The sequence below is a fragment of the Mobula birostris genome, chromosome 5 (genome assembly GCF_030028105.1).
Source record: "Mobula birostris isolate sMobBir1 chromosome 5, sMobBir1.hap1, whole genome shotgun sequence".
Taxonomy (NCBI): Eukaryota; Metazoa; Chordata; class Chondrichthyes; order Myliobatiformes; family Myliobatidae; genus Mobula; species Mobula birostris.
The window spans coordinates 207505397-207519218 of record NC_092374.1 but is presented as its reverse complement, the minus strand read 5'-3'; the positions used below and the strand labels follow the sequence as shown (position 1 = coordinate 207519218).

The 13822-nt window shown below is 47.4% G+C and overlaps 1 protein-coding gene across 1 annotated transcript in view; it reads right to left on the bottom strand.

The window, feature by feature from the left end:
• wdr46 (WD repeat domain 46) overlaps positions 1–13309 on the bottom strand; it is a 69106-nt gene extending 55797 nt beyond the window's left edge. Inside the window, exons 1-3 of the mRNA XM_072259578.1 lie at positions 13251–13309; positions 5529–5684; positions 4638–4718 (exon numbers count right to left, since the gene is read on the bottom strand). Of these exons, the coding sequence (XP_072115679.1) occupies positions 4638–4718; positions 5529–5684; positions 13251–13289 (276 nt within the window). The 5' untranslated portion in view covers positions 13290–13309. The remainder of the gene's footprint in view (positions 1–4637; positions 4719–5528; positions 5685–13250) is intronic.
• Positions 13310–13822: the final 513 nt, after the last annotated feature.

The following is a 13822-nucleotide window of genomic DNA, read 5'->3' as shown; positions in this document are numbered from 1 at the left end:
TACACATAGTACATGTTATCTACACGTGCTTAGAGCGATCTGTTTGTGATTATTGTCAGTTGTATGCATTTGAGTTCAAAAGGCAGTGATTTTCGTCACTGATAATTAGCAAAAAATAAAGAGGAAGACAATTCAGAAATGTATTGCTCACTGTGGTTTCAAGTATTTAGGCTTGGAAATGACAGAAACGGCCCGGAGTGAAAATGTAATGATTTCACTACTTCAAGTTAGCAATTATAAAAGAAATTGAAGATATCAACAACAATCTTGACTGCTACAATGAAAATGCAGATTTGGAGGAAGTGGGTGTATTGGGAGTGGCTCACAGAGGGTTAAAGAGACTGACTCCTGAAATATCTACCACCCTGACATCACCAGCATGCTATTACCGTGCTGGAATGTGTGGTGACACTTGTGGGCTGCCCACAGCATATCTATGGATAGTGTTGGTTGTTATTGCAAACAATATATTTCATTGTGTAACGTCCTGGATAATATCTTTGCTGCTGTGCTGTGGGTATTTCATTTTGGCAGTTCTGTAAGGGCAGTCTGTCCAGCTTGTAGCACGTTTGGGTTCCAGCTAAAGATTCCACCATCCTGATTGGCAGACACAGCATTCCTGAATAGTCATTCAAAGCCTCGGCCATTTCTTCATTACCCAATATCAATTCCCCCTTCTCATTCTACAAGGGACCTACATTCACTTTAGCCACCCTTTTCTGCTTTATATAACTATAAAATCTTTTACTATGCAATTTTATATTTTGTGCTGGTTTATTTTCAAAATCTATCTTCTCTTTCTTTATTGCTCGCTTTGTGGTTCTTTGTTGCTTTTAAAGTTTTCCCAAATCTTCCAATTTCCCACTACTCTTGGCAACTTTGCATGCATGAGCTTTTAGTTTGATGCCTTCTTTTATCCAAGGCTGGCTCTCCCCACCCTTAACTGTCCTTGCTTTGAACTGGAATATACTTTTGTTGGGCATCCTGAAAAATCTCTTTCGAAGTCCTCTACTGTTCCTCAACAGACCCACCATATAGCCTGTGTTCGCGTCTACTCGAGACAAATCCTCCCTCATCCCATTGTAGTCTCCATTGTTTAGGCAAAATACACTGGCTTTAGATTGACCTGTCGTATCCTCCACTTGTGTGAGAAACTCAATCATACCATGATCACTCTTTCCAAGAGGATCCCCAACTACAAGTTCACTAATTTTACCTGTCTCATTGCACAGGACCAGATCTAAGACAGCACGTTCCCTTGTAGGAGTAACATGCTGTTCAAGAAAGCCAACATGGATGCATTCTATGAAGTCCTCAAGACCGCCTTGACCAACTTGATTCACCCAATCTCAGTGCAAGTTGAAGTCCTCCATGATAACGGGGGGGGGGGGGGAGAAGGGGGAAGACTGGGTTCAACAGATTGGAGAAATAAAGTAAAAAAGAAAAGTGTGGATAAAGATAAAGAAAAAGCAAAAGATAAAAAAGTAAGAGTGGAGCGAAGAAAGGTCAAGTGCAAAAGAGTAAAAGATTGCAAGATTTTAAAAGCACAATGAGTGTAAGGGCACTTAATTTGAATGCCTATGGTATTTGAAGCAAGGTCAGTCAACTTGTGGCACAAAGGTGTGCCTACCTCCTGGCACAGAGAATCCAGGTAACTCTCCCCCTCCCTGATGTGCCTCAGTGCTTGAAGCTCAGATTCCAGGTCATCAGCTTTGAGCCTGAGTTCCTCAGCAGCCAACGCTTGCTGCAGATGTGGTCACCAGGAACCACAATGGGGCCCACCAGCTCCCACATCATGCAGCTACAGCACACCATCTGATCCTGCATCATCCCTTTAACTAGCTGTAATTTAGTGACTTTTCATTCAACAACTACAAAAGCCTTACCTGCTACTTACCTGTGCCCCCTCGCTGAAGCCTCTTGAACCAAAGCCTCAAGTCCCCACTCCTACACTGGTCCACTCACACAATGGCCGCTCTGCTTTGACCCTACTTTGCTTTTAATTGCTTCTGCTAACGAATCACGAATCCGTTGTTCCGCCACTAATGCACTGAGCCCTGGGAAATGTTCCTTTTTAAAATTCTTCTCCCCGACATGTGCACAGCTCTCTCTCTCTCTCTGCAAATCGACTGGTCCACTGCTAATGTGCCGAGCCCCACGAAACGCCTTTTTTAAAACAACTTTTCTCCCAGACCTGTGCGAAACTCTCTCCTTTCGAATAGGTTGGTCCGCCACTACTCTCATGGAGGAGCCTGTTTGTTTGAGGTAGATTTTAAGCGACACATGGAAGGTGATGTGTGCTTTCCTGCAGACCGAGGGTCCAGCACACGAGTTAAAGACAACTTCAAGATGAGCTCCAACTTATGTGCACATTTGGACTGGTTGAACTATAATGGGCCCTTTTTACTTCTTATCTTTTCTTCTTCCTACTAACTGTTCGATAAAGCCAACATTTCTAAATATACTTTCTTTATAATTGTAGGCAGTGTGCGATGTTATTTCTTGCCAATGGCTAATTGCGTGGGGGCAATATTCGCACAGATCGGGGTTCGGGTGGTCAACACATCCCAGCTTCCCAGTTTTGGCGGGACCCAAGTCATTCCAACCCAATTGAGAAAGGGTTTCTTACCACTGAGTCCAGTAGCTGTTCGCGAGGGGCTAATGAGCCACATCTCTAAAGACACCCGGTGAAAAGGGGTTTCATGTATATGTGACGAGTCAATCTGACTGAATCTCAACCCCACCATTTATTTATTTAGAGATACAGCACAGAGCAGGCCTCTTGGCCCACCGAGCCATGCTGCCCCAGCAACTTATTAACTCCAGTCTAATCACAGGACAATTTATAAAGACCGATTAACCTACTAACCGGTACATCTTTGGACTGTGGGAGGAAACTGGAGCACCCGGAGGAAATCTATGCATACGCAGGGAGAAATGTACAACCTTGCTTACAGACAATGCTGGAATTGAACTCCGAGCTGTAATAGCATCACGCCAACCACTACTCTTCATAGAACAGTGCAGCACAGTACAAGCCCTTTGGCCCACAATGTTGTGCCGACTCTCAAACCCTGCCTCCCATATAAGCCCCCACCTTAAATTCCTCCATATACCTGTCTAGTAGTCTCTTAAACTTCACTAGTGTATCTGCCTCCACCACTGACTCAGGCAGTGCATTCTGCGCACCAACCACTCTCTGAGTAAAAAACCTTCCTCTAATATCCCCCTTGAACTTTCCACCCCTTACCTTAAAGCCATGTCCTCTTGTATTGAGCAGTGGTGCCCTGGGGAAGAGGTGCTGGCTATCCACTCTATCTATTCCTCTTATTATCTTGTACACCTCTATCATGTATCCTCTCATCCTCCTTCTCTCCAAAGAGTAAAGCCCTTGCTCCCTTAATCTCTGATCAAAATCCATACTCTCCAAACCAGGCAGCATCCTGGTAAATCTCCTCTGTACCCTTTCCAATGCTTCCACATCCTTCCTATAGTGAGGCGACCAGAACTGGACACAGTTCAAGTGTGGCCTAACCAGAGTTTTATAGAGCTGCATCATTACCTCGCGACTCTTAAACTCTATCCCTCGACTTATGAAAGCTAACAGCCCATAAGCTTTCTTAACTACCCTATCCATCTGTGAGGCAACTTTCAGGGATCTGTGGACATGTACCCCCAGATCCCGCTGCTCCTCCACACTACCAAGTATCCTGCCATTTACTTCGTACTCTGCCTTGGAGTTTGTCCTTCCAAAGTGTACCACCTCACACTTCTCCGGGTTGAACTCCATCTGCCACTTCTCAGCCCACGACAGAGTAGACAGCCTGCCCTTTCCTCGCAGTATGCAAATAGGTAATGTGAGGGGCTGCTAACAGGACTGATGAAGATGGACACGGGACATTGTGCAGATCCTGGAAATTCGAAGCAACACCCACAAGATGCTGGAGAAACTCAGCAGCTCAGGGAGCATCCGTGCAGAGTCAACATTTTGGGCTGAGACCCTTGTTGGTGAAGATGGTACCAGATGCCCAGCATGGATAAGATGGGCCAAAGGGCCAGTTCCTGTGCAATTGTCATCGCCAAGGGGGCTGCAGGCTGAATCACTACTCATACAGTGGATTTCCGTTAATTGGGACACATCACCACCAGTACATTTTGGCCCAATTAAATGGCTGTCCCAATTAGCTTCTGTTTCATGGAAATAGTTAAAAAATATATAAAAAAGATAGACAGGCATCTGTTAGTCTCGTGAGACCATGGATTTGCACCTTGGAAGGTTTCCAGGGCGCAGGCCTGGGCAAGGTTGTATGGAGACCGGCAGTTGCCCATGCTGCAAGTCTCCCCTTGCGGCATAGTATCCCAGATAAACGAAGAGAATTCTGGCTATTTTCTCAATTAGATTTTGTTCTTTTAGTGTCCCAAATAAACAGCTGTCCTGATTAATAGATGGTCTAATTAACCAGAATCTACTGAAGTTAAAGTGGAGATAAATAAACATTTCACAGATCAAACAACTGAGCACATAGAGACAGGGAGAATGGTGCCTGCATAAATCGGCCATGCTCGCAATGAAGACTGGCGGCACAGAGGGGTTGTGAATTGGGGTGATACCTCCTTGCAGGACAGAATCCACTCACCATCTGGACGTCTTTTCCTCGCTTGTACTTCTCCAGCGCTTCCTCAGGGAGGGGAGCTGGTCCTGGGAAGGGGTCCTTCCGCTGCAGACAGGGGATATGATCAGCACAGAGAGCCTGCCAATGGAGCGGCCACACCGACACCCAACCCTGGCACATCCTGAGACTCTGGGGACACCGAGAAACCCAGAGACCTGGGGGCGGGGTGCGTAACATGGGGAAAACCACATACACGAAGGAACACCCGGACTCAATACCCCCTTCCCTCCCTGTTCCCCATTCTGGTCCCTCCATCACTCCCTCTCTCCATTCATAGCCCCTTTCTCCCTCCATATCCGTTCCAGTCCACCCCCATTCCCTCCCTACATTCATATCCCCTCCCTGTCCAAACCTCCCTCTCTCTGTTCACATCCCCTCCCTGTCCACCCCACCCTCCCTCCATTTCCCCTCCCTCTCTCCATTCATTTCCCCTCCCTCCACGTCCACCCTCCCGGTCCCCCCTGATATTTTTATTTATTTCAGATACATCGCGGAGCAAGCTCTTCTCGCTCTTTGAGCGTGCCACCCAACAACCCAAGTTAGCCATCGCCTAATCATGGGACAATTTGAGACGACTAGTTAACTGACTGGTGTCTTTGGACCGTGTGAAGAAACTGGAACGCCCAGAAGAAACTCAGGTGGTGACAGGAAGGACATGTGAGCTGGTGTCAGAGCTGAATTCTGATGCCCTGAGCTGTCATGGCATGCAGACTCACTCTCCTCGTCACCATACTGGTACTCGGAGGGCACACTCAGCCCGAGACCCCCATCGGTCCTGTGACCCAGCTCCCTCCCCACTGTCAGTGCCATACGCAGCTTCTCCCTCACCCTCACCCAAGCCCAGCGAGCACTCACCCCAGACATCGCTGATCTGCCGTGACTCGGTCTTCTCCAGGGGTTGTGTGATTTGCTGTTGGCAGGTTTACGGACCGCCGCCTTTCCTCGGACTCTCTTAGCGGGGGAGACCTCCGTCCCTGCCCCCTCCTCGGCCTCCCAGTACCGCTTCCTCTGCTGGAATGTAACAGGACAGGGTCAGCAGTGATCCCTCGACTGTAAATCCTGCCGGTGGTGGAGAGCGAACACTCACCCACACCACCCCACCTCTCCAGTGCATCAGGAACCTCCCGACTGAAGTCTTTCACTGCAAGAGGGGGTAAAAGTGGCAGGTGGGGTCGTGTGGTGTCACACACATCCTGGGGGTGGGGGGGGTGGAGGGACAGGGATAAAAAGAACGATGAGGGGAAGGGATGGTGAGAATGGGGGGGTGGTGAGGTGGACAGAGGCCATTTAGGGAAAAGGATTGGGGTGGAGACGTCTGTAACCACAACCCCCCCGCCAAACACACACCGATCGTCAGCTCCTCTCTACCCTGGAATCACACCCTCCCGTGCTCAAGATTTAAGATGGCTTTGTGTCATTTCCAATGCACAAGAGTGAAGGAGAATGAAGCCATCGTTACTCCAAACAAAACCCAGTAAGATAGGGAACACAATAATTAAAAAAAACACCATGAATACATAAGATAGCTGATATACACAGATTGATTGTATGCCCATAAAGTGACATTAGGCACAGGAGGACACAAGGTGACAGACAGGAAATGATAAAGTCCGACTATAAGATATAGGAGCAAAGGTAGGCCATTTGGCCCATCCAGTCTGCTCATTGGATCATGCGCTGACCCAATTCTTCCAGTCATCCCCACTCCCCTGCCTTCTCCCCATACCCTTTGATGCCCTGGTCATGCCCTCTTGCCCCAGAATCCCCTACCATGGGAAAAAACTTGGAATGTTTCTGTGAAATCCCCCTCATTCTCCTGAACTCCAGGGAATACAGCCCAAGAGCTGCCAGACATTCCTCATACAGTAACCCTTTCATTCCTGGAATCATTCTTATGAATCTTCTCTGAACTCTCTCCAATGTCAGTATATCCTTTCTAAAATAAGGAGCCCAAAACTGCACAAAATACTTCAAGTGTGGTCTCACGAGTGCCTTATAGAGCCTCAACATCACATCCCTGCTCTTATATTCTATACCTCTAGAAATGAATGCCAACATTGCATTTGCCTTCTTCACCAGCGACTCAACCTGGAGGTTAACCTTTAGGGTATCCTGCACAAGGACTCTCAAGTCCGTTTGCATTTCTGCATTTTGAATTCTCTCCCCATCTAAATAATCATCTGCCTGTTTATTTCTTCCACCAAAGTGCATAACCGTACACTTTCCAACATTGTATTTCATTTGCCACTTCTTTGCCCATTCCCCTAAACTATCTAAGTCTCCCTGCAGGCTGTTTCCTCAACGCTACCCGCTCCTCCACCTATCTTTGCATTATCAGCATATTTAGCCACAAATCCATTAATACCGCAGTCTAAATCATAAAAAGCAGTATTCCAAAACCAGCCCCTGTGGAACTCCACTGGTAACCAGCCACCAGCCAGAATAGGATTCCTTTACTCCCACTCTCTGTTTTCTGCCGATCAGCCAATGCTCCACCCAGGCTAGTAACTCCCCTGGAATTCCATGGGCTCTTATCTTGCTAAGCAGCCTCATGTGCAGCACCTTGTCAAAGGCCTTCTGAAGATCCAAGCAGACCACATCTACTGCCTCTTCTTTGTCTACCTTGCTTGTAATTTCCTCAAACAATTGCAGTAGGTTAGTCAGACAGGATTTTCCTATCAGAAAACCATGCTGGCTTTGGCCTATCTTGTCATGTGCCTCCAGGTACTCTGTAATCTCATCCCTAACAATTGATTCCAACAACTTCCCAACTGCTGATGTCAAGCTAACAGGTCTATAGTTTCCTTTCTGCCTCCCACCCTTCTTAAATAGCAGAGTAACATTTGCAATTTTCTAGTCATCTGGTACAATGCTCGATCGATTCTTGAAAGATTATTATTAATGCCTCCGCAATCTCTCCGAGTTGCTTCCTTCAGAACCCAGGGTATATTCCATCAGGTCCAGGAGATTTATCCACCTTCAGACCATTAAACTTCCTGAGCACTTTCTCAGTCATAATTTTCACTATACATACTTCACTTCTCTGACACCCTTAAATGTCAGTATACCATAGACGTCTTCCACTGTGAAGACTGATGCAAAATACACATTCAGTTCCTCTGCCATCTCTGCGTTTCTCATTACAATATGTCCAGTGTCATTTTGTATTGGTCCTATATCTACCCTCAACTCTTTTACCCTTTATATACTTAAAAAAGCTTTTAGTATCTTCTTTGATATTAGTTGCCAGCTTCCTTCCATAAATCTTTTCCTTCCTAATGACCTTCTTAGTTTCCTTCTGCAAGTTTTTAAAAGCTTCAGAATCCTCTATCTTCCCACTAGCTCTGTCTTCCCTGTATGCCCTCTCTTTTGCTTTTACTTCGGCTCTGACTTCACTTGTCAGCCATGTCCTTCCTTCTTTCAAAAGTTTATTATTTGGAATATATCTGTCTTGCACTTCCCTCATTTTTCGCAGAAACTCCAGCCATTGCTGCTCTGCTGCCCTTCCTGCTAATGTCCCTTTCCAGTCAACTTTGGCTGAAAGTTCCCCTCTCATGCCATTGTAATTTCCTTTATTGCACTGAAATACCTACACATTGGAATTTAGTTTCTCCTTAAATTTCAATGTGAACTCGATCATATTGTGATCACTGTTCTCTAAGGTTTCCTTAACCTTAAGCTCTCTTATCACCTCCGGATCATTGCACAACACCCAATCCAGCACAGCCGATCCCCTAGTGGGCTCAACAACAAGCTGTTCCAAAAAGCCATCCCTTAGATATTCTACAAATTCTCTCTCTTGAGGTCCAGTACTGACCTGGTTTTCCCAATCCACTTTCATGTTAAAATCCCCAATAGTTATCATGACATTGCCCTTCTGACACGCCTTTTCTATCTCCTGTTGTAATTTGTAATCCACATCCCGGCTGCTGTTTGGAGGACTAGATACAACTGCAATTAGGGTCCTTTTACCCTTGCCATTTCTTAACTCGATCCATCGAGACTCTACTCCTTCCGATCCTATATAATCCCCCTCTAATAATTCAAACTTGAGGAATTCTGTAGATGCTGGAATTTCAAGCAACACACATGAAAGTTGCTGGTGAACGCAGCAGGCCAGGCAGCATCTGTAGGAAGAGGAACAGTCGACCCGTTCTTACTAGCTGTTCCTTCAGTTAGTCCGAATAATTCAATATTACTTCTTATACAAAGCACTTCACCACCCCCTCTGTCTACTAACCTACCTTTCCAATACACCGTAAGGTGGTGGTTGGGGGTGTGGAGGTGTTGATCAGCCTTACTGCCTGGGGAAAGTACCTGTTCTTGTGTCTGGTGGTCCTACTGTGGGTGCTACGTAGCCTCCTCCCTAATGGGAGTGGGACAAACAGTCCATGATCAGGGTGGGTGGGATATTTCATGATGTTGCTGGTCTTTTTCTGGCACCTCGATGTATATCAACATAGAACATAGAATAGAACAGCACAGTACAGGCCCTTCAGCCCATATTGTTGTGCTGACCCTCAAACCCTCCCTCCCATATAACCCTCCACCTTAAATTCCTCCATATACCTGTCTAGTAGTCTCTTAAACTTCACTAGTGTATCTGCCTCCACCACTGACTCAGGCACTGAATTCCACACACCAACCACTCTCTGAGTAAAAAACCTTCCTCTAATATCCCCCTTGAACTTCCCACCCCTTACCTTAAAGCCATGTCCTCTTGTATTGAGCAGTGGTGCCCTGGGGAAGAGGCGCTGGCTGTCCACTCTATCTATTCTTCTTAATATCTTGTACACCTCTATCATGTCTCCTCTCATCCTCCTTCTCTCCAAAGAGTAAAGCCCTACCTCCCTTAATCTCTGATCATAATCCATACTCTCTAAACCAGGCAGCATCCTGGTAAATCTCCTCTGTACCCTTTCCAATGCTTCCACATCCTTCCTATAGTGAGGTGACCAGAACTAGACACAGTACTCCAAGTGTGGCCTAATCAGAGTTTTATAGAGCTGCATCATTACCCCGTGACTATTAAACTCTATCCCTCGAATTATGAAAGCTAACATAAGTTTTAACTACCCTAACTACCTGTGAGGCAACTTTCAGGGATCTGTGGACATGTACCCCCAGATCCCTCTGCTCCTCCACACTTCCAAGTATCCTGCCATTTACTTTGTACTCTGCCTTGGAGTTTGTCCTTCCAAAGTCTACCACCTCACACTTCTCCTGGTTGAACTGCATCTGCCATTTCTCAGCCCACTTCTGTACCTTATCAATGTCTCCACAATCTTCGACAATCCTCTACCCTATCTACACCATCACCAACCTTTGTGTCGTCTGCAAACTTGCCAACCCACCCTTCTACCCCCACATCCAGGTCGTTAATAAAAATCACAAAAAGTAGAGGTCCCAGAACTGATCCTTGTGGGACACCACTAGTCGCAATCCTCCAATCTGAATGTACTCCCTCCACCACGACCCTCTGCCTTCTGCAGGCAAGCCAATTCTGAATCCACCTGGCCAAACTTCCCTGGATCCCATGCCTTCTGACTTTCTGAATAAGCCTACCGTGTGGAACCTTGTCAAATGCCTTACTAAAATCCATATAGATTACATCCACTGCACTACCCTCATCTATATGCCTGGTCACCTCCTCAAAGAACTCTATCAGGCTTGTTAGACACGATCTGCCCTTCAAGTCTGTATATACCCAAGTCTGTACTAAAAAAAAAAGGTGTGACTTACAGAGGGCTACTTCAAGGGCAAAGACACAATTTTGAACAAAGTGGGAGACGACATCGAATGCACAACTCTGGCAGGATTAGTTCGGGTGAGACAAGACATTAGTTCCTATAAAGTGAAACCCAATAGCATGAATGACAGCGATGCTTCACTACCAGATGAACTCAACGCCTCTATGCCTGGTTTGAAAAGGAGAATATAATTACAACTGTGAAGATCCCTGCTGCATCCGGTGCCCCTGTGATCTCTGTCTCGGAGGCTGATGTTGGGCTGTCTTTAAAGGGGGTGAACCCCTGCAAGGCTGAAGGTCCTGACAAGAGTACCTGGTAAGGCTTTGAAAACTTGTGCCAACTAACTGGCGGAAGTATTCGAGGACATTTTTAACCTCTGATATGGGCAGAAGTTCCCACTTGTTTCAAATAGGCAACAATTATACCAGTGCCTGAGAAGAATAACGTCATTGCCCAGTAGCACTCACATCGACAGTGATGAAATGCTTTGAGAGGTCGGTCATGACTAGACTGAACTCCTGCCTCAGCAAGGACCTGGACCCAGTGCAATTTGCCTGTCGCCACAATAGGCCAATGGCAGATACAATCTCAATGGCTCTTCACACAGCTTTAAACCACCTGGACAACACAAACACCTATGTCAGGATGCTGTTCATCGACTATAGCTCAGCAGTTAACACCATTATCCCACAATCCTGACCAATAAGTTATAGAAGCTGGGCCTCTGTACCTCCCTCTGCAATTGGATCCTTGACTTCCTAACCGGAAGACCACAGTCTGTGCAGATTGGTGATAACGTATCCTCCTCACTGACAATCAACAATGGCACACCTCAGGGGTGTGTGCTTAGCCCACTACTCTACTCTATATACACATGACTGTGTGGCTAGACATAGCTCAAATGCCATCTATAAATTTGCTGACAATACAACCATTGTTGGTAGAATCTCAGATGGTGACAAGAGGGCGTACAGGAGTGAGATATACCAACTGGTGGAGTGGTGCTGCAGCAACAACCTGGCACTTAACGTCAGTAAGACGAAAGAGCTGTTTGAGGACTTCAGGAAGGGTAAGATGAAGGAACACATACCAATCCTCATAGAGGGATCAGAAGTGGAGAGAGTGAGCAGTTTCAAGTTCCTGGGTGTCAAGGTCTCTGAGGATCTAACCTGGTCCCAACATACTGATGTAGTTATAAAGAAGGCAAGACAGCAGCTATACTTCATTAGGAGTTGGAAGAGATTTGGCATGTCAACAAATACACTCAAGAACTTCTATAGGTGTACCGTGGAGAGCATCCTGACAGGCTGCATCACTGTCTGGTATGGAGGGGCTACTGCAAAGAAGCTAATGGAAGAAGCTGCAGAGGGCTGTAAATCTAGTCAGCTCCATCTTGGGCACTAGCCTACAAAGTACCCAGGACATCTTTAGGGAGCGGTGTCTGAGAAAGGCAGCGTCCATTATTAAGGACCTCCAGCACCCGGGGCATGCCCTTTTCTCACTGTTACCATCAGGTAGGAGGTACAGAGGCCTGAAGGCACACACTCAGCGATTCAGGAACAGCTTCTTCCCCTCTGCCATCCCATTCCTAAATGGACATTGAACCTGGGAACACTACCTCACCTTTATAATCCATATTATTTCTGTTTTTGCATGATTTTAATCTATTCAATATACTGTAAATGATTTACTTATTATTTTTCTTCTTCTATGTGTTGCATTGAACTAGTGCTGCTGCTAAGTTATCAAATTTCACGACACGTGCTGGTGATGACAAACCTGATTTTGTTCTGTCCTTAGTGGCAGGTGGGTTGTTACAAGACAAAGATGTGTTAAACAGTTTCTAGCTACCTGCTGCAGAGCCACAGTGCAGTTTCTGTACCATGCAGTGATGCAGCTTGTGCCTGGCACAAGCTCTGGAGTTCCTCCACCTTGTAGGCCACCTCACCATTGCTGGTGATGAGCCACAAGACTATCATTGTTTCTCTCCCTCCACCACCTCTCCAACCCCTTAAATCCATCCTCTACTCCTACTTCCTCCTCACCTCTCTCTCCATCCCACTCCCCTCCACTGCCCTACCTCACTACCCCACCTTCCTACCCACTCTCTCCTCGAATCCCTACTCACCTCTCTCCCTGCCCTACCTTATTAGCCCACCTCCCTACTCCCTCTCTTTCAACCCCCAACCCCACCTTCCTTCACTGCCCTATCTCCGTTCCCTCTCTCCCTCAATTCCCCCATGCCAGCTCTCTCCACTGTCCTACCTCCGTACCCTCTCTCCTTCAATTCCCCTACCCCATCTCCCTCCACTGCCCTACCTCACACTACCCCACCCCCCTCCACTGCCCTACCTCACACTACCCCACCTCCCTCCACTGCCTTACCTCACACTACCCCACCTCCCTCCACTGCCTTACCTCACACTACCCCACCTCCCTCCACTGCCTTACCTCACACTACCCCACCTCCCTCCACTGCCTTACCTCACACTACCCCACCTCCCTCCACTGCCTTACCTCACACTACCCCACCTCCCTCCACTGCCTTACCTCACACTACCCCACCTCCCTCCACTGCCTTACCTCACACTACCCCACCTCCCTCCACTGCCTTACCTCACACTACCCCACCCCCCCTCTCCCATCTTTCTTTCTTCGCCCCCTCCCTACAAAACTTCTCTAACCCCTGTCTCGCTCGGCTCCCCTCTGCCCTTTCTCCCTGTTCGTACTCCCCTTCCATTACCCTCTCCCTCCCCCTCACCCCGTTCTCCCTGGACAGCCCTGGATCTCCCTCTGTCCCTTTCCTAGCCCTTCCTCCCTCACTTACCACATTGCCTCCGCTCCTCGGCGTTGCCCGCACCGCCATCTTGTCCCGACCTGCCCCGCGCGGCCTACAGGAACAATAAAGTTCGTTGAACGTTCAGCCGCGTCTCCATGGTAACGGGGCCGACGCCGGACTGGGCTGCCTCCTGCTCTCTGGTCCGATCCGACTCCCCCCGGAGCCTTACTAATCAACAACCGGTCGATGATAACAATTGTTGTCAAAAGGAACAAAAGTGTGGACTATGATCTAACCAGGGAGAACAATAACCAGGTGGCCTAGGGGACAGTGGTGTCAAGAAAACAACCTCCCCTCAATATCGCGAAAACAAAGGAGCTGGTTGTGGAATGGAGACGGGCTAACCCCCATTGACATTAACATCAATTCTGGTACATCAGTCACTGAAAGCAAGCATGCAAGTACAGCAGGCAGTGAAGAAAGCTAATGGCATGCTGGCCTTCATAACAAGGGGAATTGAGTATAAGAGCAAAGAGGTCCTTCTGCAGCTGTACAGGGCCCTGGTGAGACCACACCTGGAGTACTGTGTGCAGTTTTGGTCTCCAAATTTGAGGAAGGAC